Source organism: Dendrobates tinctorius, unplaced genomic scaffold, assembly GCF_039654945.1.
Source record: "Dendrobates tinctorius isolate UK_male_01 unplaced genomic scaffold, ASM3965494v1 ptg000178l, whole genome shotgun sequence".
Lineage (NCBI taxonomy): Eukaryota > Metazoa > Chordata > Amphibia > Anura > Dendrobatidae > Dendrobates > Dendrobates tinctorius.
The window spans coordinates 1,822,203-1,849,783 of record NW_027361845.1 but is presented as its reverse complement, the minus strand read 5'-3'; the positions used below and the strand labels follow the sequence as shown (position 1 = coordinate 1,849,783).

Below are 27,581 nucleotides of genomic sequence, written 5' to 3'. Positions count from 1 at the left end.
ATCTCCGCTCTGTACACCTTATATACACGCGGCTCCGTTCTGTACACCTCGTACACACACAGCTCCACTCCGTACCCCTCGTACACACACAGCTCCGCTCCGTACACCTCGTACACACACAGCTCCGCTCCGTACCCCTCATACACACAGCTCTGCTACATCCACCCTGTAAACCCCTCCTGACCTCACACATAAACTTCCCTCATCCAGCACTATGACAACCAGCACAACAGAGTCCTGCATACACTGAGGCCCCTGATCATGTGACCCTTGACTCCTACCCTGCTGTGACCTCATCACAGGTCCTGTGCGCACAGAAGAGATGAACATAGCAGCCGGGCGGCAGAGCAGGGAGATCGATTCTCCCTGCTCTGCTGCAGAATGTGACAGTTAAGCGTAGCTCTGGGTGGGCCCCTCAGAACGCAGGGCCCAGGGCCATCGCCCCCTCTGCCCCCCTGGTAGCTACGCTACTGGTATGGAGCATTTTATATGGCTTAATAAAAGCTAAGTTTTAAATGCAAATAAGTTTCTGTGCTGAATTTCCTTTTCCTTTTGATGTCCATGCTGCAGCTGCTCCATGTTCCACGCCTGTAAGGTGAGTGGACTTTATACACTTTATTAGTTTTAATAAGGTTAAAGGGAATCTGTCACCCCTTTTTTTTGCCCTATCAGCTGCCGGCACCGCCATCAGGGGCTTAGCTACAGCATTCTGTAATGCTCTAGATAAGCCCCCGATGTTACGTGAAAGATAAGAAAAAAATAGTTAGGGCCCCGTCACACATAGCGACTCACCAGCGATCCCGACAACGATATGACCTTGTCAGGATCGCTGGTGTGTCGCTACATGATCGCTGGTGAGCTGTTTACCTTGGATACGAGCTGGGAGCTCGCTGGTCGTTGCTCTCCCGCCTGCCACACGCAGCGATGCATGCTGGCCAGCGGGAGACCAACGACCCAAAAAAAGTCCAGAGCTTTCAAGAACGATCAGCGATACCCGGCAGGGGGCCGGTCACTGATAGATGTCACACACAGCGATCTTGCCGGAGAGATCGCTGTTGCGTCACAAAACTTGTGACTCAGCAGCGATCTCACTAGCGAGATCGTTGTGTGTGACGAGGGCTTTAGATTATACTCATCCCGGCGTCCGTTCCGGTCCGATGGGTGTCGCAGTCCGGTCCGGCACCTCCCATCTTCATACAATGCCGTCCTCTTCTTTCCTTCCTGTCGTTACTCCTGAGCAAGCTCATTGCTCTGCCCTGTTGAGGGCAGAGCAGAGTCCTGCAGTGCACAGGCGCCGGGAGAGGTCCGGCGCCTGCGCACTGCAGTATTCTGTTCTGCCCTCAACAGGGCAGAGCAGTGAGATTGCGCCGGAGCCACGACAGGAATGAAAGAAGAGGACGGCATCGTATGAAGATGGGAGGTGCCGGACCGCAACACCCATCGGACCAAGACTGGACCGCCCCCAGTGAGTGTAATCTAACTCTTTTTTCTTATCTTTCAGGTCATATCGGGGGCTTATCTACAGCATTTCAGAATGCTGTAGATAAGCCCCTGATGTCGGTGCCGGCAGCTCATTTCCAAAAAAGGGGTGACAGATTCCCTTTAAGCCATATACACACGAAATTACATCAAAATTGTTGGTTCCCCTCGTTTAATGACAGAAAAACCCACAATGGTGACAGAAATAAGTTGACTGACAAAAGTAATAATAAATAAAAAAATCGATGAAAATAAACAAATGAAAGTCAGACATTGCTTTTCAACCATGCTTCCACAGAATTTAAAAAAAAATAAAACTTATGAAATAGGTCTGGACAGGAATGATGGTACCCTTAACTTAATGTTTTGTTGCCAGATGCAGTAAAGCAGCCCCAGAACATAACAGAGCCCCCTCCATGTTTCACAGTAGGGACAGTGTTCTTTTCTTGATATGCTTCATTTTTCTGTCTGTGAACATAGAGCTGATTTGCCTTGCCAAAAAGTTCCATTTTTGTCTCATCTGTCCATAGGACATTCTCCCAGAAGCTTTGTGGCTTGTCAACATCTAGTTTGGCAAATTCCAGTCTGTCTTTTATATGATTTTTTTTCAACAATGGTGTCTCCCTTGGTCGTCTCCCATGAAGTCCACTTTGGCTCATACAATGACGGATGGTATGATGTGACACTGATGTTCCTTGAGCTTGAAGTTCACCTTTAATCTGTTTAGAAGTTTTTCTGGGCTCTTTTGTTACCATTTGTATTATCCATCTCTTTGATTTTCCTCCTGTGGCCATGTCCAGGGAGGTTGGCTACAGTCCCATGGATCTTAAAATTCTGAATGATATGTGCAACTGTAGTCACAGGAACATCAAGCTGCTTGGAGATGGTCTTATAACTTTTACATTTAAAATGTTTGTGTAAGGAGGAAGACCAGGCTGCGGGTACCTGCGTCATGCCGGGTCCAGAACTGTTGAGGCTGCGCCCAGTGTTGCCGGGGGGAAAGAATGGGGAACCGGACAGGTCCCATGACCTGGGGAGAGGGGGCGTGGCTAAGCCAGGGGATGAGCAGGAAGCGCGGGACAGAACTCTCAGTTTCCCGCCAGCGGTGAGGGAAGACAGAGGTGTGCTGCACGCTCTGCAGAGGCAGCGCGGAGATGTGCCCCGGCAGAACTTAGGTGAATGCTGCAGTGAGCCAGTGAGTATTTAGCGCGCCACACGCCCGGCCAAGCAGAGTGCAACGCTCGCACGGAGGAGCGGGTGCCAGTGGCAGGACCCTGAGGTGCGTTCCCCATTGTTGATAGACATGCAGCAGCACATGTGTGAGACTGAGACTCCTGCAGCGATCCCCACTTTGGCTGCACAGATTTATGGACTAGGGGTTCAGTGGGCAACACCAGTCACCAACCGTTGCCGCCAGAAGCTGGACCGTGATTTGTTGGAATTCATCTGAGGACATCACGCCGGCCATTGCCAGTGCTCCATCTCCCATCAGACTGTATGTGGATAAGGACCAAAGAAGACTACAATAAGTGCCTGTTGCATTAACCCTTTACTTCCCTTGTTTACTGTTTATTAACTGTCTGCGAGGAGACCATTGCCATTCTTCTTGTTAAAAAATTAAATAGCATTGTTATACAGTTTTGTTCTGCAATCCCTGCGTTACTGCATCCCCACACCTGCTTACATTAGTCTATAATTTCTTTCTAATCTCCTGAGACAACTCTTTCCTTCGCTTCCTCTGGTCCATGTTGGGTGTGATACACACCATGTCACCACACAGCACAGTGAGTATCTGTAGCCTCTATACATGCCACTCACTGATTCCAAGACTGTAGACACCTGTGATGCTAATTAGTGGACACACCGTGATTTATCATGTCCCTTTTGTCACATTATTTTCAGGGGAACCATCATTTCTGACCAGGCCTATTTCATGAGTTTTATTTTTTTTTTATATTCTGTAGAAGCATGGCTGAAAAGCAACGTCTGACTTTCATTTGTTTATTTCCATAGATTTTTTATTTATTATTACTTTTGTCAGATTCAAGTTATTTCTGTCACCATTATGGGTTTTTCTGTCATTAAACGAGGGGTAGCAACAATTTTGACCATGCGTGTATCTTCACCACTCTGCCAGTGATAATGGCAGGAGGGCTTCAATGTCACGATGACATCGGGTGACAGACCCTCATTCAGGACCATGACCTGGGATGACAAGGTGTTAAATAACGTCATTCTACAGGTGGGATGCCATGTCGTTTTTACACTTTGAGGTCGGAAACAAAAATTTGCATATTCTTGAGCGAACAGAAGCAGTAGGATTGATTTGGCTTTCATGAGTCCAAGACGTTGTCAGTGCTGTAAGTGGGAACATTTTCCCCTACTCCAATCACCTCGCTTTGTGTTTCTGCCTGAGGGCCACTAAATGCCCTGATACAGAGAGATGGTTATGAAAGCTTAATTCCAGTCTGTTGAATGACATTTATGTTTGCAATTGTGTCCACTCCCTTTTTCAGGGTCATCTACAGAGAGTGGACCTCCATGACAACATGGCTGGCTAGTGGGAGGATGTCAAGGATGATATCAGATCCCTCTTAACGAGACTGTCAGTTAGTATGGCCAGCACCTAAGCCTGCGTAAAGAATTGGAGTCACTTTATTCAACAGGCAGGGAGGTCAAAGAGAGGACTGAGAGAACTGACAGGCTAAAATCTGAGATAAGGCAACATCAGTACAGCAGGTATACCTCCTTGGGTCTTGAAAGGGATTATCGGTACTTAGGCGCACCTGATCCCTTTGAGAATTGCAGGAAACGTGTGGCCAAGAAATCATTTACAGGTCTAAATATTTGGACTTTTCTCTTTTGAAAGCAGAATTAACTGATGAAAAAGTTACAGTGGGCATTGATACGTTATATCTTAAGGAGACACCAGGACCAGATTGTACAACAACAGAATTCTAAACGATATTCAGAGGCCACCTGGCTCCAATTCTCATGGATGTGTACAAAATTTGTCTGTTAATTAATCTGATGCCTCCATCCATGAGAGTGTCCTTGTTAATTCTGCCGTATAAAGGTAAAGAGCCGAGCGACATCAAGAATTGGAGGCCAATTGCCCTCTAGAGTGTCGGCAGGAAGATTCTAGCAAAAATCCAGTTTTCTAGATTAGTCTGTTTGTCCCCGGCACTGTTGGTAGGCTCTCAGTTTGGCACGGTAAAAGGGCGGAACATCTCTGGAGCAGTCATCTCGATACGGGAGATGTTAGAGAGAAGTAAAGCTCTGCGGTGTGGGAGATATGTTGTCAGTCTGGACCAGGCTAAAGCCTTTGACAGAGTTGATCATGACTATCTGTGGGCCACTTTGTCAAAGTACGGTATTCCGGGACAATTTGTGGATTGGTTGAAGACTTTGTACAGAGAGGCGGTGAGCTTTCCTCTGATTAATGGGTGGCAGGGTGACACAGAACTGCCCATATTATATATTTTTGCCATTGACACATTTCTGAGGTCACTGCAGGAGTGTTGTGACTTTTGGGGTGATGATCCTCCTCTTCTTTCCTCTGAATATGTCGCCTATGCGGATGATGTGACTGTGGCGATGTACAATTCTCATGAGGATACATAAATTTAGAAACAAAGAGCCATTAATAGGTATGTAACGATCATGGTTGCAGGGGGTACGACAGCGACTGAGCCCAGTGGGGTTGGGGACGCGCCCTGCACAGAAGCAGCTGGCTCATCTTGGCGTACTTTCAAAGGAAACTGCCGGGCAGCAGCGGGCTCCACCTCGTCCACCCTGTGACTTCAGTCTGAGGCTGAGCTGTTTTAGGACGCTGCACGTAAAAGATCGGGTAAGGCGCATATGCAAGTGTGAGGAGGCAGAAGTGTTCGTCGTCCCAGCACTGCAGCCTCTGCCTGCTCGCTCTGGCTCTGATGGTGACAGGGAGCTTAACTATGACTTTGCGATGCTGCTGTGGACTCTATATATCACTGAAGAGCGCAGCCGGCATTGCAGGCTATGGGGCAGCTGCCTTTTCTGCAATATATCTAAAGGTTAAAGGAGCATTCTCGGCTCCAAAATCCTATCCCGATATGTAGTAGGTGCAATAATAATAATAATAGCAAATACCTCTAATTAAACATTTAGTATAGTTCTTCAGATTCACTATGCAGCTTAGCTAATGTAGGGGATTGCCATAGTTTAGGTATCCATAGTTACATCCACTCTTGTAGTGATTGTTAGTTAGACAGCTCTTAGTGGTCATAACCATAGATACCTAAGCTACTGCAATGTCCTACATGGGGTAAGCAACATAGCAAATCTGAAGAACTATACTAAATTTCTAATTAGAGGTATTTGCTAATTTTATTATTATTACTCCTACTACATATAGGATAGGATAGGATCTTGCAGATGGGAATACTCCTTTAACTGTAAAATGATTGATATTAGCTCACTGATCGGGGGAACACTTTAGAAGCTGGGGGAGGTGGAAGGCTGCGAGATGCGGTGGTGGGGGATCACCAGCCCACAGAGTCATGTAGTGGGTGTGGTGAGGGGGCAGCTGATATGAGCAACCAAGAATTGCTGGAGTGGGTGAGTGGAGAAGCACCGAAGCACTGTGCAGAAAGGAGACAAGGGGGGGCGCCGACAGTAGCACCTAATTCAGAGCATTCAAGGACACTCATTCAGCTGAAATGTATGATGGCTCTGAGACCTGCTGAGTCCCTGACCTGTAATACATGCTACCAACCAATCAGAGTCCAGCAGACGACGTCAGCATGCAAGGTGCAGGCGGCGCATAGTAGTGATATCAAACGTCGCCCGCAGCAGGCACACCGAAGTCAGCTGCCCGCCTCTGCACCAGCTACAGAAGAGGGAGATGATGAAGGCAATATTAAACTTTTTAGTGTTTATAGGATATAGAACGCTACAAGGGGTGATATATTGACCAACATGTAGGTGAGGGCCCAGGTCCAAATTTTGCATTGGACTCTAGTTACTCCGTGGACCGTAAATCAATGAGCTATCAATGCCTTCAGCAACTTTGAAAAAAAGACAACGCCCTGTCTCATTGCTTTTATGAATAACACATCTAAAGTTAATAGTAACATAACATAGTAACATAGTTAGCAAGGTTGAAAATAGACATTAGTCCATCCAGATCAGCCTATATTCCGTCAGAATAAATCCTCAGATCTGCGTCCTTCTAAAGAACCTAACAATAACTGTAAGATACAATATTGTTATGCTCCAGCAAGACATCCAGGTTTCTCTTGAACCCCTCGACTGAGCTTACCATTGCCACCTTCTCAGGCAGGGAATTCCAGATTCTCACTGCCCTAACAGTAAAGAATCCTCTTCTATGTGGGTGATAAAACCTTTTCTCCTCCAGACGCAGAGAATGCCCCCTTGTGACGTCACCTTCCTTGGTAAAAACAGATCCTCGGAGAGATATTTGTATTGTCCCCTTATATACTTATACATGGTTATTAGATCACCCCTCAGTCATCTTTTTTCTAGACTAAATAATCCTAATTTTGCTAATCTCTCTGGGTATTGTAGTTCCCTCATCCCCTTTATTAATTTTGTTGCCCTCCTTTGTACTCGCTCTAGTTGCATTATATCCTTCCTGAGCACCGGTTCCCAAAACTGTACACAGTACTCCATGTGCGGTCTAACCAGGGATTTGTACAGTGGCAGTATCATGCTCTCATCATGTGTATCCAGACCTCTTTTAATGCACCCCATGATCCTGTCTGCCTTGGCAGCTCCTGCCTTCCACTGGCTGCTCCAGGTAAGTTTATCATGTTAGGGCAAGTTAGGATAGGATATGGGTTGAACTAGATGGACTAGATGGACTTAAAGTCTCCTTTCAACCTTAATAACTATGTTACTATGTTACTATTAACTAGGATCCCCAAGTCCTTCTCCATGTCAAATTTACCCAGTGGTTTCCCGTTCAGTGTGTGATGGTGATACTGATTCCTTCTTCCCATGTGTATAACCTTACATTTATCATTGTTAAACCGCATCTGCCACCTTTCGGCCCAGGTTTCCAACTTATCCAGATCCATCTGTAGCAGAATACTATCTTCTCTTGTATTGACTGCTTTACATAGTTTTGTATCATCTGCATATTTTATATAAATATGTTAAAGAGAAGAGGTCCCAACACCGACCCCTGCACAGTGACCCAGTTAGAGAATATACCATTTATAACCACCCTCTGCTTTCTATTTATTATTAAGCCAGCTACTTACCCATTTACACACATTTTCACCCAAGCCCAGCATTCTCATTTTGTTTAATAGAAAACAAAAAGTTATCAAATATATGTAGATATAAATTGTTTAAATGATAATCAAAGCAAGTTATAAAATATAATAATATTAAATATTAACCATAACAAGAGTATCTCATATTATAATATTTGGAGCTGTGTAACCATTGATGAGACTATAGCACCCCCGAAGCATCGTGATTTCTTTAGGTTGCTGATCAATTGTGGTGTCGAGAGTCCACCCTAACAATCTCATATTCATGATGTGTGTAAGACGTGTGGACTTGTGCTGTCGCGCTGCTGCCCCTGAAGACACCAGTCTTGCCATGTAAGTAATGTTCTGTATCTTTTTGCAGATATAGTGTGTGATAAAGTCACTGGCAGAATGCGGGAGGGGAGATACGTTTCACTGAGGCTATTAGCTTCAGTGATTTAAAACCCAGAAGCTTGCTCCAGCACAGAGAGGGGTTAATCGGCTAATTTAAGGGCTGAGTTTTTGTGGATAACCATAGAGCGGGTGGGAGGTTGTCCACCTTATCTCCACCCCAGGGTGTGTTCTGAGGTTTAAATAGTTGGCCTCCAGAGGTATTCAGTGTCCACAAGACATTGTACCCGATACCCTTTTTATATAACCTTTATGAAGTTACCGCTCAGTAAGGACTTTGTTTTAGAACAGAAGTCTCCTTTATTGAACTTTGAAACCTATGGTCCTGACCATCCAACAACATTGGCTACAGTCTGCCTGCCTGGCACAAGGCCTTCACAGCACCCACACTAAAACCAAGCCAGGACCCACTTTTTCATGTAGCGCGCCGGGCATAAAAGGAGGCGATGAGTACCCTGTCCTGGCTACCGAGCCATGCCGAGCTCGACCTGTACTAAATATAGATCATCAATTGCATTTATATTGATAATTGTATGATCAAAGTAAGTTTGACAGCTGGAATCCTCCATTTACCTTAAGAACAAGGGTCCCTGAGACAATTGTGAAAATGGTGCTGTAGTGTAGATGTACAACCACGGCTCCCTTTACAATCTATGGGATAGATGGAAATATGAATCGCTCTGCTTGGTTTTTTCCACTAGTCCCATACACTCTGGAGTGTGGTCTCACATTCACATTTCCATTTCTTTCACCTAGCAATTTATACATTTATCACCTGTGCTCTAAACAAAATTTGGTTTTGGAAAATTTGTCTAATTTCTTAAGCTCTTCAACTATGTTGAACTTTGGATTCATGGGGTCCACTTGTTTTTAAACTCTACATCTTTTTCTCTAGGTTTCCTGACTTGTGAAATACAAGAGCAGACAGTCTCCTTCCCTCAGTCCGGCACTGCTGTCCTTCCATGCCTATTTGTTCCTTCTCAGAAAGCCTCATACCAGCTGGTGAAAGTCTCATGGCAAAAGGAACATGAACTAGAGGATTTAGTTGTTCATTTCCAGAATGGGAAAGACACAGGTGACAAACAGAATGAAATATTCAAAGGGCGAACTATGATGTCCAAGAACTGGTTTATAGAAGGAAATGCCACCCTGACGTTAGGACATCTGACACATGGTGATGCCGGGAAATTTACTTGTTGGGTCACTGCATATCCGATCAGGCCAGGACAACAAAAAAGATGTTGTATAGTCATACTGAAAATTTCTAATCAACCAATAAAACAGCAGAGCACATCACAAGGTAAATCAGTTTTAGGGAACCCATCTCATATTTTTTTCTAGGATTAGAGATGAGTAACATGATTTGTAAAGTATAAAACGTCCTATGAATTTTCCTCATCTGCTTCCACCATTTTAATGATTGCTTTATATGCAAGAATACATCTGCTATAATACAATACTGCCCATATGTACAAGAACATGATTTTTTTTTGGCAAAGTCAAATCTGACAATTCTATTTTTAAGGCTGATTAGTGGTTTGCACCTTGTGGTGAACCCTCTGTATTTGCTATCACGAAGTCTTCTCTTTATGATAGACTTAGATACTGAAACACCTGCATTCTGGAAAGTGTTCTTCACTTGGGTGGATATTGTGAAAGGGTTTTTCTTCACAATGGAAAGGATTCTGCTATGATCCACCACTGTTGTCTTCTGTGGAGGTCCAGACCTTTTAGAGTACCCAAGGTCACTAGTGCGCTCTTTTTTTTTAATAATGTACCAAACTGTTGATTTGGCCACTCCTAATATTTCTGCTATCGCTCTGATGGTTTTCCTCTTTATTTTCAGCCAAATGATAGTCAGTTTCTCTTCTATTGAGAGCTTCTTTTATCGCATGCTGTGGGTTCACAGCAACAGCTTTCAAATGCAAACGTCATACCTGGAATCAAATCCAGACCTTTTACCTGGTTAATTGATGATGGATTAATGCAGGAAAATACCATGCATCCCATTAAAGAGCTTTTGAGATAATTGTCCAATGACCTTTGGTCACTTTAAAAAGAGACAGCTACATATTAAAAAGCTGTAATTCCTAAACCCTTACTGCAGTTAGGATGTGAATTCCCTCAAATGAAACCTGAGAGTTTGCACTTCAACCCCATATTGATTGTAAACACGTGTTCAACATTGTTGGTGCCCTTCGTTTAACGACAGTAAGGCTGGTTTCACATTTGCGTTTTTTTGCGCTGGAAAAAAACGCATACGTGCGCATGCGTTTTTTCCCCTATATTTAACATGGGTGCGCATACCTGCGCTCTGGTAAGCGCATGTATGCGATTTTCATGCGCTGCGTTTTTTTGGGGTGTGCGTTGGTATTTTCCAGACGCAGCATGTTGCATTTTTTGGCCCTGGAAAAAAGCGCATGCACACGTATGCGCACGTTTTGCGCTAAAAATGGCCATTATAGCCTATGGATGCGCATACGTGCGCACTGGCATGCGCAGGTATGCGTTTTTTTAGCGCTGCGTTTTTTTCGTGGTGTCCACTTGTTGTCCTAGTTATAATCTTCTAAAGTCAAAAAAAAAAAGTCTATATAAAGGAGGTGCCTGCCAAAACTCTGCCACTACTACACTGACAGATTGAAGAGCAGACAGTCAACCAAGAACCCATTATATCAGCGAAGAATGTGAGTATATTACATTATATGCCTGTCCTTTTAAATTATGTATGTACTAATGATTTTTATTATTTTTACATGCAGTATGTCTTCAGAATCAGAGTATTCCCCATCGCGGCAGGAATTGGCGCAAGCAGACCGTGAGGTGATTATTTTCGTGCATCTGGTAAGTATATCTGCTGCTTCTCCAAATCTCTTACGTTTTTTTCAACTTTTTTAAGACATCGTCATCATCATCTTCTGCGGACGGGACTAGTGAGGGCGAAGAGCAGGAGCAGCGAAGCCAAGTCCCGGTGGTGATACGGAATGTAAGTATCAAATGATTTGTAATGTTCTTTATTTTTTATCTTCTATTTTTAGTCTTTTTTATGTTTCTTTTTTTGTAACTTTTTATTCAATTTACATTTGATTATTCTAATGAATGTGTTTTGTCTAGGTTCCACAACGGGATGAAGACGTCTACCTGGATAATGAGCAGCTCATCAGCCTGGTCCAGGAGCGTTCGCCATTGTGGGACAGCCGTGACCGGCTGCACAAGGACATTGTGGTGACCCGGCGGCTATGGAATGAGGTGGCCGCAGCGTTGATGGATGGCTGGGACAGCGCCACAGCATCCTCCAAAAAGGCGTTTAGTGAGTATTTCCCTGCTCTGTATTGTGCGGCAGTGACTGTTGTCCTTGACGGCACTGTTGGGTTTCGTGCTAGGCATATTCTAGCAGGAAACCCAACAGTGTAATCGGGGTCTACAGTGACTGCTTTGAGTATTGTATTGCTACATTGTGCCGCAGTGACTGTTGTCCTTGACGGCACTGTTGGGTTTCGTGCTAGGTGTATTCTAGCAGGAAACCCAACAGTGTCATCGGGGTCTACAGTGACTGCTTTGAGTATTGTATTGCTACATTGTGCCGCAGTGACTGTTGTCCTTGACGGCACTGTTGGGTATCGTGCTAGGCGTATTCTAGCAGGAAACCCAACAGTGTCATCGGGGTCTACAGTGACTGCTTTGAGTATTGTATTGCTACATTGTGCCGCAGTGACTGTTGGCCTTGACGGCACTGTTGGGTTTCGTGCTAGGTGTATTCTAGCAGGAAACCCAACAGTGTCATCGGGGTCTACAGTGACTGCTTTGAGTATTGTATTGCTACATTGTGCCGCAGTGACTGTTGTCCTTGACGGCACTGTTGGGTTTCGTGCTAGGCGTATTCTAGCAGGAAACCCAACAGTGTCATCGGGGTCTACAGTGACTGCTTGGAGTATTGTATTGCTACATTGTGCCGCAGTGACTGTTGGCCTTGACGGCACTGTTGGGTTTCGTGCTAGGCGTATTCTAGCAGGAAACCCAACAGTGTCATCGGGGTCTACAGTGACTGCTTGGAGTATTGTATTGCTACATTGTGCCGCAGTGACTGTTGGCCTTGACGGCACTGTTGGGTTTCGTGCTAGGTGTATTCTAGCAGGAAACCCAACAGTGTCATCGGGGTCTACAGTGACTGCTTTGAGTATTGTATTGCTACATTGTGCCGCAGTGACTGTTGTCCTTGACGGCACTGTTGGGTTTCGTGCTAGGCGTATTCTAGCAGGAAACCCAACAGTGTCATCGGGGTCTACAGTGACTGCTTTGAGTATTGTATTGCTACATTGTGCCGCAGTGACTGTTGTCCTTGACGGCACTGTTGGGTTTCGTGCTAGGCGTATTCTAGCAGGAAACCCAACAGTGTCATCGGGGTCTACAGTGACTGCTTTGAGTATTGTATTGCTACATTGTGCCGCAGTGACTGTTGGCCTTGACGGCACTGTTGGGTTTCGTGCTAGGTGTATTCTAGCAGGAAACCCAACAGTGTCATCGGGGTCTACAGTGACTGCTTTGAGTATTGTATTGCTACATTGTGCCGCAGTGACTGTTGTCCTTGACGGCACTGTTGGGTTTCGTGCTAGGCGTATTCTAGCAGGAAACCCAACAGTGTCATCGGGGTCTACAGTGACTGCTTGGAGTATTGTATTGCTACATTGTGCCGCAGTGACTGTTGGCCTTGACGGCACTGTTGGGTTTCGTGCTAGGCGTATTCTAGCAGGAAACCCAACAGTGTCATCGGGGTCTACAGTGACTGCTTGGAGTATTGTATTGCTACATTGTGCCGCAGTGACTGTTGGCCTTGACGGCACTGTCGGGTTTCGTGCTAGGTGTATTCTAGCAGGAAACCCAACAGTGTCATCGGGGTCTACAGTGACTGCTTTGAGTATTGTATTGCTACATTGTGCCGCAGTGACTGTTGTCCTTGACGGCACTGTTGGGTTTCGTGCTAGGTGTATTCTAGCAGGAAACCCAACAGTGTCATCGGGGTCTACAGTGACTGCTTTGAGTATTGTATTGCTACATTGTGCCGCAGTGACTGTTGTCCTTGACGGCACTGTTTTTTTTTTTATCAACAGTGGACAAAGTCCGAACACGTTGGCGTTCGATCAAGGACCGCTTCAACAGTGATGTTCGTGCTGAGGGCCAGGTTCGCAGTGGATCTGCGTCAAGGACCAGAACTAGATACCGTCACTATCACGCGTTGCAGTTCCTAAGACCGGTCCTTGCCACGAGATCGTAAGTATTATAAATTTTGGGTTTTTATTTTTATTAATCTGTGTTTTTCTAATCCACAGCTGATGCTTCTTGTAAAGGCATGGTAGTAATGATTTTCCTTTCTTCAACAGCACCTGGAGCAGCACCCTGCAACCTGGCCCTGGAGCGGTCCTTCCTCGGACGTCCTCTGACCCGTCCCAGCCATCCGACAGCCAGGAAGCACCTTGCAGGTCAACCACACACACAGCTGGTGACCAGGAAGCTGGGCCATCAGGTGTTCCCCTGTCCCAGGTCTCTGCCACTGGTTATGCGGGCACTACCCGCCAGCGGCAGAGGGCCTTGGACAGGAATGTCTTGCCCGAGTTTATGCATTTGAGCGAGACATTTAATTCCAGCCTCAAGTCACTGTCCGACAGAGTTGAAAGCGGTTTTGCACTCATGGAACGTGGTTTTAACCACTTTGAACACCGCTTCAATTCTGTAGAACAGCGCCTTGACCGTCTGGAGGCCGACCTCAACAGACCAGCACACCATTTTTTTAGTAAGATTGAAAAGGGCATGGCGGAACACCTTAGTCCTGATCAACAGCTGAATGTGCTGCAGGCCTGCAACAATGCTTTCTTGCAGGCTATGCAGCATAATCGGTACGGTCAGCAGTCAGTGGTGTCCTTTCCACCTGTGCCACCATTGACTCGCTTCACCTCACTACCGACTTGTGCTGCATACCACTGCACGGACACCTCTATTCAAAGCCAGGACACCCACCGTTACACCACCACAAGTCTGAGTGCAGCTGGTCACTTCGCCGACACCACCATGGCAAGCGCTGCTCCTGTCTGGAGCACCACCGCCACTCCCATGCATGCGTGGAGCTCAGCCACCACTAGGCAAACATGGAACAGCCCTGCCGCTACAACAACATGTAGTAGCCCTGCCACCACCACTCTGCAAACCTGGACCATCACTGCCGCCACCAGTCCTCCTGCAAGGACGAGCACTGACAACGAAGAGCAGCAGCAGCAGCCACCTCAGCAGCAGCAGCCACCTCAGCAGCAGCCACCTCAGCAGCAGCAGCCACCTCAGCAGCAGCAGCAACCACCTCAGCAGCAGCAACCACCTCAGCAGCAGCAACCACCTCAGCAGCAGCAGCCACCTCAGCAGCAGCCGCCACCTCAGCAGCAGCCGCCACCTCAGCAGCAGCAGCCGCCACCTCAGCAGCAGCAGCAGCCACACCAGCAGACGGGGGACCTACACTCAATATTTGCCCCTAGTTCAAGGCGAAATCTATCAAGGCGGGCATTGGGCCAAAGTCGGTCCAGGCACACAAGCCTACGGCGACATGCCATTACAACTAATGTACCTGAACAGATTTCCTCTCCTCCAAGTGTTCCTAGTTTAATTCCCTTAACTGGACTACCTTCCCCCACAAGTTTTGTTGCCCCTTCCCCTCAAACACCGTCTTCAACAGCAAGTGTTGCATATTCCCTGCACACCCCCAAATTGAAACCATCTGCCCCCAAACGCCGGAAAAAATAATTTTTTGGTTTATTTTTGTGATAAAAAATAAATTTACATTTGTGGTTCACCATTACTAAGTTTCATTAATGTTGTTTGCGCCGCTCACACACACTGATGGGTAAATACATGTTAAAAACCAACCCAAGGCCTAGTATAGTCATATGTGAAATAACACGGACTAGTATAGTCATACCAAGGCCTAGTGTAATAACTCGAGTTTTACCAACTTGGATCTGGTTTCATGAAAAACAAACTGTTGAAACTTGTCTTAAAAATAAGTTTCTTTCTAGTTTCACCAGTTTGTTTTTTGTGAAACAAGATGCTAGTTGTTAAAAATCGAGTTATTACAGTAGGCCTTGGTATGACTATACTAGGCCGTGGTATTTCACATATTACTATACTACTAGCCCCAAGGCCTACTATACTCATATTTGAAATACCACGGCCTAGTGTAGTCATTACAAGGCCTAGTGTAATAACTCTAGTTTTACCAACTAGAATCTGGTTTCATGAAAAGCAAACTGTTGGTTTCAAGTTTCACCCGTTTGTTTTTCGTGAAACAAGATCCTAGTTGGCAAAAATTGAGTATGCCTTGTTATGACTATACTAGGCCGTGGTATTTCACATATGACTATACTAGTAGGCCCAAGGCCTACTATACTCATATTTGAAATACCACGGCCTAGTATAGTCATTCCAAGGCCTAGTGTAATAACTTGTAAGTTGGAATGGAGCAGATTACATTCATCCACTCAATGCTGACTTGTATTCCCCATGGACTTTCATTGGGGTTGGGTTTTGAGGGTTGTGTTTTGAGAAAATCACATACTTTGTTTTCAACTAGTTGCACAATTTTCTCTTGAAAAAAAATGGTTTCCTGATTCATGGCCTGCAGCTTTGCTCGTTCCAATATATTTCACGCAGACTAGCAATGCTGCATTTTAACTCATATGTGTATTTACCTGCCCAGGTGTGTGAACATCAAAAAATTCAGTTATACATGGGAAGTTTTTTATTAAATTGGAGTTTAAAAAATATAGTGCACTCAGTAATGGTATCAAATAAGGTTTTTTATTACCTTAAACAAACAAAAACATTACACCATTTCATCTTGCCAGTGCACCCGTCCTACATCAGAAATAAAGTAGGCCGCAAATTGGTCCCTCATTTGGCCAACTTCAACGGATGACCTGAGAGTGTGCTGAGTGAATTCAGGCAATGGGTTAGGAGCATCATCGTCCAGTTCAAAGGTCGGGTGCTCTTTAGCCATCACAAAGTTATGTAGAACCACACAGGCCTTCACCACCTCATCGACTGTTTCAAGTTTAAGATTAATGGCCGTGCCCAGAATTCGCCATCTGGAAACAAGAATCCCAAAAGCACACTCGACAGTTCTTCTGGCCCTGGTCAGCCTGTAATTAAATATTTTTTTGGTGTGGTCCAAGTCCCGGCTGGAGTAGGGTTTCAGTAAGTTTCCGCACATTTGAAAAGCCTCATCGCCAACCATTACAAAGGGCAGTGGCGGAGCTTCGGTGTGAGGAAGAGGCCGTGGCATAGGGAAATTAAATTGGTTGCCATACAACCTCCGGCCCATGTCTGAGTTTTTAAAAGCCTGTGAGTCATTACCACGGCCAAATGCTCCAATGTCCACTGCTACAAACATACATCCGGCATCCGCAATCGCAATGAGTACTATTGAAAAGTACTTTTTGTAATTATAGTACTCAGATCCCGTTCTTTGGGGTTTGATGATCCGTATGTGTTTACCATCAACAGCTCCCAAACAGTTGGGAAAATTGCATACTGTCCAGAATTTGTCAGCAATTTCCATCCACTTTTCAGCGGTGGGCAGGGGCATAAATTCTGGGCAAAGAACATTCCAGAGAGCCCGGCAGGTGTCAGCAACAATTCCAGACAAGGTAGAGATTCCAATACGGTACTGGAAGTGTAGTGAAGATAGGGTTTCTCCAGTCGCCAGGAATCTGTGAACAGACAAAGAAGTAAAATTAATATTTATGTATATTATTTAAAAAAACTATAAAATAAAATATTAGTACATTCACGAAAACTAATTACCCAAGGTTTTGAATACTAAATTTAAAAAAAAAACATCAGACCGCACCCCTTGGTTTTTAAAACATACCGTAATGTCACCAGTAGCCGTTCCTCAGGAGGAATCGCACGACGGAGCTGTGTGTCCTGTCTCCGGATGGATTGTTGGACACGAGCAAGCAAATCCATGAAACTTTCGTGGGACATCCTGATATAATCTGTAAATTTCTCCGGGTTTGCCTGTAGCTTGCTGTAGAGGGTGTGGTATGCCCCACGGCTCTCCCGGAGTTCAACAATCGGATGTATCCACATACGCCGCCGTCTTCGCTGCCTCTCTCTCTTCCTTTGTTCATGGCAAGCAACTGCATACGCCTGAGCCATCGCGATGTCCAAATCCAAGTTGAAGTGAAAACTCTTCCAGCGCAGATCCATGGTCACGAGAAGAATCAAGCAAATGTGAAGAATACTGTAGACAGGGCCTATATATTAACATACCACACCCACAATGAAGTCCCATTGGTCTTGTGTGTTGTTGAATGGTTGTTTTTTCATTTTTGTGGGGTTTTTCCAAAATCTGTAAAAAAACGCAAACGCACAAAAAACGCATACAAACGCGCAAAAACGCTGCGTTTTTTTCCTGCATGCGCATAAAAATGCTTGAAAAAAACGCAGCGTTTGTATGCATTTGTATGCGTTTTTTTAATGCGTTTTTTTGCGGGAAAAACGCGCTGCAAAAAAAAGCAAGTGTGAAACTAGCCTAAAACCCACAATGGTGGCAAAAATAACTTGAATCTGACAAAAGTAATAATAAATCAAAAATCTATGAAGATGAACAAATGAAAGTCAGACATTGCTTTTCAGCCATGCTTCCACAGAACTTTTTTTTTTTTAAATAAAACTCATGAAACAGGCCTGGACAGAAATGATGGTTCCCTTAACTTAGTATTTTATTGCACCACTTTTTGAGGCAATCACTGCAATCAAACGATTCCTGTAACTGTCAATGAGACTTCTGCACCGCTCGACAGGTATTTTGGCCCACTCCTCAAGGGCAAACTGCTCCAGTTGTCTCGTGTTTGAAGGTTACCTTTTCCAGCTGGCATGTTTCAGCTCTTTCCAAAGATCCTCAAGAGGATTTAGGTCAGAGCTCATTTAAGGCCACTTCAGAACAGTCAAATGTTTTCCTCTTAGCCATTCTTGGGTGTTTTTAACTGTGTGTTTTGGGTCCTTATCCAGTTGCAAGACCCATGACCTGTGACTGAGACCAAGCTTTCTGACACTGGGCAGCACATTTCTCTCTAGAATCCCTTGATAGTCTTCAGATTTCATTGTACCCTGCACAGATTCTAGACACACTGTGCCAGGTGCAACAAAGCAGCCCCAGTACATAACAGAGCCTCCTACATGTTTCACAGTAGGGACAGTGTTCTTTTCTTGATATGCTTCATTTTTCCGTCTGTAAACATAGAGCTGATGTGCCTTGCCAAAAAGTTCCATTTTTGTCTCATCTGTCCATAGGACATTCTCCCAGAAGCTTTGTGGCTTGTCAACATGTAGTTTGGCAAATTCCAGTCTCACTTTTTTATGATTTTTTTTCCACAATGGTGTCCTCCTTTGTCGTCTCCCATGAAGTCCACACTGGCTCATACAACGAAGGATGGTGCAATCTGACACTGATGTTATTTGAGCTTGAAGTTCACCTTTAATCTGTATAAAAGTTTTTCTGGGCTCTTTTGTTACCATTTATATTATCCATTTCTTTGATTTCTCATCAATTTTCCTCCTGCGGCCACGACTAGGGAGGTTGGCTACAGTCCCATGGAGCTTAAATCTCTTAATAATATATGCAGCTGTAGTCACAGGAACATCAAGCTGCTTGGAGATGGTCTTATAACTTCTACCTGTAACATGTTTGTCTATAATTTTCTTTCTAATCTCCTGAGACAACTCTTTCCTCCGCTTCCTCTGGTCCATGTTGAGTGTGATACACACCATGTCACCACACAGCACAGTGAGTATCTGTAGCCTCTATAGAGGCCACTCACTGATTCCAAGACTGTAGACACCTGTGATGCTAATTAGTGGACACACCGTGATTTATCATGTCCCTTTTGTCACATTATTTTCAGGGGTACCATCATTTCTGTCCAGGCCTATTTCATGTGTGTTATTTTTTTTACATTCTGTGGATGCATGGCTGAGAAGCAATGTGTGACTTTCATTTGTTCATTTTCACAGATTTTTTATTTTTTATTACTTTTGTCAGATTCAAGTTATTTCTGTCACCATTGTGCGTTTTTCTGTGAATAAACGAGGGGAACCAACAATTTTCACCACGTGTGTATAACTGTATCTTGCAGCTAAAACAGCTAAATTGCCAAAACTGGAGTCACTGTCCAAATATTTCTGGAACTAACTGTACCTTCCAGCTGGTATCTGCCTAGGTCTCACATGCTCGGTTCTTTTTTAAGACACTTTACTTTTTATAAACCCCTAACTTTGTACACAGCACCGTTTTGAAATGTACTCTTAGGTTTTGAGGAATATTCACACCCTGATGCTAAGCCAACTGGTGTTTATCACAAGTGAGTCCAGTGCGGCGTGTAGAGCACAATCTCATTTACAGAAACAAAGAAATTCTACACTACAACTTTTGATGACATAAAAATAAAATGAGAGCATTAAGATTTGCCATAATCTGGATTTTTTGCAATTCGACTTGTGGCCTGCTTGGAATTCATCTTACCGGATTCGACAAGACGGGGGGAGGTATACAGACATGTCATGTATGATACGTTCTGCTAACCTGTAACGTATAATTGCAATGTTAAACGCTGCCATTTAAGACATTGTCTTGTTTTGCAGGCAATGATGGCTCTCCTTCTCCACTGGACCAGGCATTGGCCTTGTTTTTTCTCCTACTTGTCCTTGGAGTCTTGTGTTTTCTTCCAATATTACTGACCAGTAAACGTTTTTCCAGATCATGGAGGATCTCAAATCTATGAGGAGGGGAATACAAAGGGACATGTGTGATGAGATTAGGTTTTAGTCTGATTTATTTATTTTTTTCAACTATTTGCCAGTCAACAGGTTAAAAGGGTCAAATCAGTTGTTAAAGTCATGTATTACACCTTCTCTCTGCTTTGGGTCTAGTCAGTGGTGGCGACACCATAAATATACTATAAGGACAAAAGTATCGGGACAGCTCCACATTACTAAAGGCAAACACAGATCTAGGATGTATTAAGAGAAGCATAGAGTCTAGACCATGTGAAGCAATTATCCCCCTCTACTTCTCCATGGTCAGGTCTCATCAGGAATACTGTGTCCAGTTCTGGGCACCACATTTTAAATAAGACATCGGCCTTTCCTAAACTTATCTCACAAAGCTTGTACTTACAAATATCCATAATGTCTTGCGCTGAAGCATTAATATTTCCCTTCACTGGAACCTTAGGGTCTGAGGCCGCCCCCTGATAGCACAATGCATTATCCTCCTTCACCATCTGTACAGGGGGCACAATGCAGTCAGGGGGCAACGTTCTCCTGGAATCACCAAACCCAGACTCCTGCATCAGACGCAGATAGAGAAGTGCGATCCGTCACTGCTCAGAACACGTCTCCACCAGAGTGCAGGGGTGACGACTTTACATCACTCCATCCGACGCTTGGCATTGTGCTTGGTGATGTACGGCTGCATGCAGCTGCTCGGCCATAAAGTTCCTGGCGGGGGCGCAGTGTTTGTGCTGATGTTATTACCAGAGGAGGTCTGGAGTCAGCAGAGTGATGGTAACTCTTCGGCCCACTGCTCCTCAGCCCTCGGGGATCCAACTCTGTAATGTTATGGGGTCTCCACTTCATGGCTGAGTTTCTGTGGTTCCTTCCACTTCTCAGTAATATCACTCACAATTGATGGGGGAAGATTTAGGGGGAAGAAATGTTCTACATTTAATTTTATTTATTTAACTCAAATATATAGCGCCATTAATTCCATAGCGCTTTACATACATTAACATCACTGTCCCCGATGGGGCTCACAATCTAAATTCCCTATCAGTATGTCTTTGGAATGTGGAAGGAAACCAGAGAACCCAGAGGAATGGACTTGTTATCCTGGTGGCTCGTATTACAGGACCGTGCTGGGATCAGTGAGCTCTGCACCACCGGTAAGCAATGGGGACGGATGTTATACACCGATGGTAATGGGACGGAATGAGAAACCTGAAGTCATTGATTAAAGGGAATCTGTCACCCCATTTTTTGACTGTCAGCTGCCGGCACCGCCATCAGTGGCTTATCTACAGCATTCTGTAATGTAACCTGAAAGATAAGAAAAACGAGTTATATTATACTCACCCAGGGGCGGTCCGGGTCCTTTTTGTTCCGATGGGTGTAGCAGTCCGTCCAGCGCCTCCCATCTTCTAACGGTGACGTCCTCTACTTTGCTTCCCATCATGTTTCCTGTGCAGGCGCATTCTGCTCTGCCCTGTTGAGGGCAGAGCAGAGTACTGCAGTGCGCAGGCGCCGGACCAGATCAGAGAGGTCCGGCGCCTGCGCAATGCAGTATTTTACTCTGCCCTCAACAGGGCAGGTAAAGTATGTCTGCGCTGGAGCCGCAATGGGAAGCAAAAAGGAGGACATCACCGCTACAAGATAGGAGGCGCCGGACCGCGATACCTATCGGATCAAGACCGGACCGCCCCCCGGTGAGTATAATATAGCTCATTTTTCTTATCTTTCAGGTTACATCGGGGGCTTATCTACAGCATTACAGAGTGGTGTAGATAATTTCCTGATGGCGGTGCCGGCAGCTGATAGTCCAAAAATGGGAATTCCCTTTAACATTATTATTATTATTATTATTATTATTATTATTATTATTATTATAACATGTGTCCCACTACTTTTGTCCATATAGTGAATGTTTAGGCTTACAAGAATTGTATTTCAGTGGACTATTTATTACCTGTATTATATTGGAAGCATTGCTGTGTTTTTTATTATAACCCTCTAAATTCTTAGCCTTAAAGGGAACCTGTCAGCGGGCAGGGATTAGTCGCCTGGGACCCGCCTACACAGTTAATCGCCATCGCGGTCCGGTCCCCAGTGCCTATTAAAAGCTACTGTATGGGAAACTACAGCCAGTGGCTGATACATGTCGGTTTGGTGTTGGCTGACAGGATCCCTTTAAATGTTATCACTGTTAAATTATTTGTTTTCATAAATGTGAAAAAAAGTGTAAAAATGTGAATGATTAAAAGTTGAGATCTTCAGCGTATAGTCACAGTGTTTTCTTCTATGTGTGTGTGTATATATACTGTGTATATATACTGTATGTATATATATATATATATATATATATAGTACAATACATAGTATGTGTTGTTAAGATTATAAGGGTATAAAATGCGCTGATTCTATTAAAAAATATATTTTTGTAAAAATAAAAACTTTCATGTTCTTTTATCTTAGAATTTCTTTAAACTTTTGGCTCTGCCTTTTCAAGGTTTTCACCATTTCATACTTAGTCGATTTACATGAGTCTAATAGAAGACATACCAGGATTCTAGACAGCAAGTCGTAGCTAGGAGAGAAGAAAACACATCCGTGCTTGCTCCCACTACAATCAGTAATGCCAAAAGCAGCAAAGTGGCATTAAACATCCCCGGTAGTGTAAGGAGTAGAGTTGAGCGTCTTTTGGTTTTTTAGGGTCGCGTTTCGTTTCGTGAAACCCGACTTTTCCAAAAGTCGGGTCGAGCAAGATCGTCCGATTATAGGGAAAAGTCGGGGTCGTCCCGAAACACGAAACCCAATGTAAGTCAATGGGGAATAAAAGTCGGCAGTGAGAGGAGGACAGGAAACACACCTACAGTGCCCATTTGAATGCCAAAAGCATCAATTCTTCTTACTTAAGCTTGTCAACCTTAATTAACTTCATAATACAAGTTACGCACTGAAAAATTGGGGTTATTTGGCTAAAGTTGTGGGGGGGGAGGGCTGGCTGCAGGTTTTCATGTGCCCTGGGCGAAAGAGCGCCCCTTTAACACATACCACAACTCATCATGCTCCGATACGGCAGAGAAATAGCGGTGTAGTACAATGAAAAATACCTCACTTTTTACATCTCATGACGAGGCCCATCTATTTCTCCATACAAAATCATTGGTCCCATATAATGTTTGAAACAGTATATGATGAGCTCCACATAATGCTACAGTATATGTTGGTCCCCATGGATGAAGCTCCACTGTCTTATGGGCCCAAATAATGCTCCAAACATAATGGGCCCCATTTCTAATGCTCTAGTGTATAATGGGCCCTGTAAATGCTGCTCCAGTGTCTGATGTCCACCTTTGGAATGTTCCAGTGTATGGTGGGCCCCATCTATCATTCTCCAGAGTATAGTGCTCCCCAAAAATTGCTGTCCCAACATTGAAAACAATCAAATAAGTCTCCTCGCTAGGGAATCCCTGTACTTGTCTGGACAGGTGCTGTAGCTTGCTTAACAGCTCGCCAGCCGTTCTCACGCCCAGTATGGATTGCACGTGATTGCACAAAGGTTAGAAAGGGTACCGTATCCCTGGATAACATGTATGGATAGCGTACACATTCAAAATATATGTCTGTACAGCATGAGGCAGGCTCAGACGGTGTTAGGCCCAGTATGGATTGCACGTCATTGCACAAAGGTTAGAAGGGGTACCGTATCCCCGGATAACATGTATGGATAGCGTACACATTCAAAATATATGTCTATACAGCATGAGGCAGGCTCAGACGGTGTTAGGCCCAGTATGGATTGCACGTCATTGCACAAAGGTTAGAAAGGGTACTGTATCCCCGTATAACATGTATGGATAGCGTACACATTCAAAATATATGTCTATACAGCATGAGGCAGGCTCAGACGGTGTTAGGCCCAGTATGGATTGCACGTCATTGCACAAAGGTTAGAAAGGGTACCGTATCCCCGGATAACATGTATGGATAGCGTACACATTCAAAATATATGTCTATACAGCATGAGGCAGGCTCAGACGGTGTTAGGCCCAGTATGGATTGCACGTCATTGCACAAAGGTTAGAAGGGGTACCGTATCCCCGGATAACATGTATGGATAGCGTACACATTCAAAATATATGTCTATACAGCATGAGGCAGGCTCAGACGGTGTTAGGCCCAGTATGGATTGCACGTCATTGCACAAAGGTTAGAAAGGGTACCGTATCCCTGGATAACATGTATGGATAGCGTACACATTCAAAATATATGTCTATACAGCATGAGGCAGGCTCAGACGGTGTTAGGCCCAGTATGGATTGCACGTCATTGCACAAAGGTTAGAAAGGGTACCGTATCCCCGGATAACATGTATGGATAGCGTACACATTCAAAATATATGTCTATACAGCATGAGGCAGGCTCAGACGGTGTTAGGCCCAGTATGGATTGCACGTCATTGCACAAAGGTTAGAAAGGGTACAGTATCCCCGGATAACATGTATGGATAGTGTACACATTCAAAATATATGTCTATACAGCATGAGGCAGGCTCAGACGGTGTTAGGCCCAGTATGGATTGCACGTCATTGCACAAAGGTTAGAAGGGGTACCGTATCCCCGGATAACATGTATGGATAGCGTACACATTCAAAATATATGTCTATACAGCATGAGGCAGGCTCAGACGGTGTTAGGCCCAGTATGGATTGCACGTCATTGCACAAAGGTTAGAAAGGGTACCGTATCCCTGGATAAGATGTATGGATAGCGTACACATTCAAAATATATGTCTCAGGAGGCAGGCTCAGACGGTGTCAGGCACAGTATGGATTTGACGGCCCAGATTACACAGCGGAGGAGCAGGGAGAGGTAAAGATTGCAAATGCTGGGGCCCTGGCCAAGCAAGGGGGGCCCACTCGTGGGCGTTGGTACTGGCACTGGGCCCCTCATAGTACAGCGGTGTGTCTGACGGCGGGTGTGCACCACCACCGTCAGAGACACTTGATTGCACTATGAGGGACCCTGTGCCAGTGCCCGCGCCCAAGAGTCGGCCTACCCACCTGTCCAGGGCAACGGCACTCGCACGGTGTCCTGCGGTAGGTGGTGACCCCGGCCATGGGGGGGGAGGCAGCACAGTTATGGAGTTTTAGAAAGTGGCATATGTTGATGTTGGACATTCAGCTGATGCAAAAGGCGAAATAGGTGAAGTACCAGGAAGAGGTGGACCAAAGCAAGCCATTTTTCTGTCACCCTATGTGTCATCAGGGGAAGGTGGGACAAAATCCTTGGAAACCCATGCGTGGTTCATTTTAATGAAGGTTAGATCATCCACATTTTGGGTTGACAGACGGGTCCTTTTTTCTGTCAGGATTGATCCAGCTGCACTGAAGACTCTTTCCGATAGCACACTTGCAGCTGGGCAAGCGAGCTCCTGTAAGGCATATTGGGCCAATTCAGGCCAGGTGTCCAGTTTAGCGGCCCAATAGTCAAAGGGGAATGACCTGTGTGGGAGAACATCGATATGGGAGGAAAAGTAGTTTGTAACCATAGTTGACAACTGCTGTCTCCTGTCACTTTCCATCGATGCAGTATTACCAGTTGTGTGAGCGGTATTTGAAAAATCAGTCCACAACATTGTCATGAAACCCCTGTCTCCAACGCCACTTCTGCTGTGTGCACCACGAACACCTCTGCCAAGCTGCCCCCGGCCCGTACGGCTCTTGTGAGAACCATCACCGCTGCTGTGTGCTGGGAATGCCTCAAGCAACCGATTTACCAGAGTTGCTTGTTTATTAGCCAATATTAGGTCAAGGTTCTCCTGTGGCATGATGTTTTGTAATTTGCCTTTATAGCGTGGATCCAGGATGCTGGCCAACCAGTAGTCGTCATCGTTCATCATTTTGGCAATGCGGGGGTCCCTTTTTAGGATCCGCAAGGCATAATCTGACATGTGGGCCAATGTTCCCGGTGTCAATGATGCACTGCGAGTGCTGGGTGGAGGAGCAATTTCTGGCAAATCCACATCCCTCCAGTCACGCACAAACCCTGTACCAGACCTTGCCACGCCAACATTTTCACTTGCCCCACGAGATGCATCCTCCTCCCCTAAGTAATCATCCCCATCATCCTCCTCCTCCTCCTCCTCTTCTTCCTCCACCTCGTCCAGGAGAGGTCCCTGAGCAGACAATGGCTGAATGTCATCAAGGATTCCCTCCTCCTCTTCCTCCTCATCAACATTGGCTGCAGACGCCTGCTCCTTAAGGTGCGTCAAAGTTTGCATGAGCAGACGAATAAGTGGGATGCTCATGCTTAGGATGGCGTCGTCTGCGCTTACCAGCCGTGTGCATTCCTCAAAACACTGAAGGACTTTACAAAGGTCTTTCAGCTTCGACCACTGCACGCCTGTCAACTCCATGTCTGCTCTCAAAGTGCCTGGCCATGTATCCTCCCACAAATGCATTATGGCCTGCCTCTGCTCGCACAGCCGCTCCACCATGTGCAGGGTGGAGTTCCACCTTGTTGCAATGTCGATAATGAGGCGGTGGTTGGGAAGGTGGAGCAATCGCTGCAGCTTCTGCATACGAACGGAGTGTACAGGCGACCGGCGGATGTGCGCGCACAGTCTTCGCACCTTCTGGAGCAGGGCTGTTAACTCCGGATAATTTTTGAGGAAGCACTGCACCACCAGGTTCAAGGTGTGAGCCAAGCAAGGTATGTGGCTGAGTTTTGAAAGGGCTATGGCTGCCACAAAATTACGGCCGTTATCACTAACTACCTTGCCTGCCTCAAGATGTACACTGCCCAGCCATGACTCAGTTTGTCGCTTCAAGTACTCGGCCAGCACCTCGGCGGTGTGTCTGTCGCCCAAACACATCATCTGCAACACAGCCTGCTGACGCTTTCCACTAGCTGCTCGATAGGGGGACACATCGTGTGCAACAGTGGCAGCTGCAGATGGAGTGCTCGTACGACTGCGCTCTGTGGACGAGCTTTCGCTTCTGGAGGAGGAGGAGGAGGAGGAGGGTCGAACGCCTACAGCCAACTGTTTCCTATACCATGGGCTAGGCAGCACTGTCCCACCACCGATGTTCCCTGTGGACCCTGCATCCACCACATTAACCCAGTGCGCAGTGATGGACACGTAACGGCCCTGGCCATGCCGACTGGACCATGCATCAGTTGTGAGGTGCACCTTTCCGCTCACTGTCTGCTTGAGTGCATGGACAATGCGGTCTTTCACATGATGGTGGAGGGCTGGGATGGCTTTGCGAGAGAAGAAGTGGCGACTGGGTAGGTCATAGCGTGGTACTGCATAGGCCATGAGTTCGCGGAAAGCTGTGCTTTCCACCAACCGAAAGGGCATCATCTCAAACGAGATTAGTTTGGCAATGTGGGCGTTCAAACCCAGTGTACGCGGATGAGAGACTGAGTACTTTCTTGACCTACTCATAGTGTCTGGGAGGGTGAGCTGGACTTGAGAGCTGCATATGGTGGAAGTAGCGGTGGACAGGGCGGACTGAGAGAGGGTTGATGATGGTGATGGAGTTGGTGTTCTTTCTGATGGCCTAGAATCAGTCTTTCATTGATATAACAGTGGGATTCCCTGACTGCTGTGGC

General features: G+C 45.5%; 1 protein-coding gene across 1 annotated transcript in view; it reads left to right on the top strand.

The window, feature by feature from the left end:
- Window positions 1-21,284, top strand: part of LOC141054322 (CD276 antigen-like) — a 64,486-nt gene extending 43,202 nt beyond the window's left edge. Inside the window, exons 2-3 of the mRNA XM_073551627.1 lie at window positions 9,043-9,447; window positions 19,827-21,284. Of these exons, the coding sequence (XP_073407728.1) occupies window positions 9,043-9,447; window positions 19,827-19,966 (545 nt within the window). The 3' untranslated portion in view covers window positions 19,967-21,284. The remainder of the gene's footprint in view (window positions 1-9,042; window positions 9,448-19,826) is intronic.
- Window positions 21,285-27,581: the final 6,297 nt, after the last annotated feature.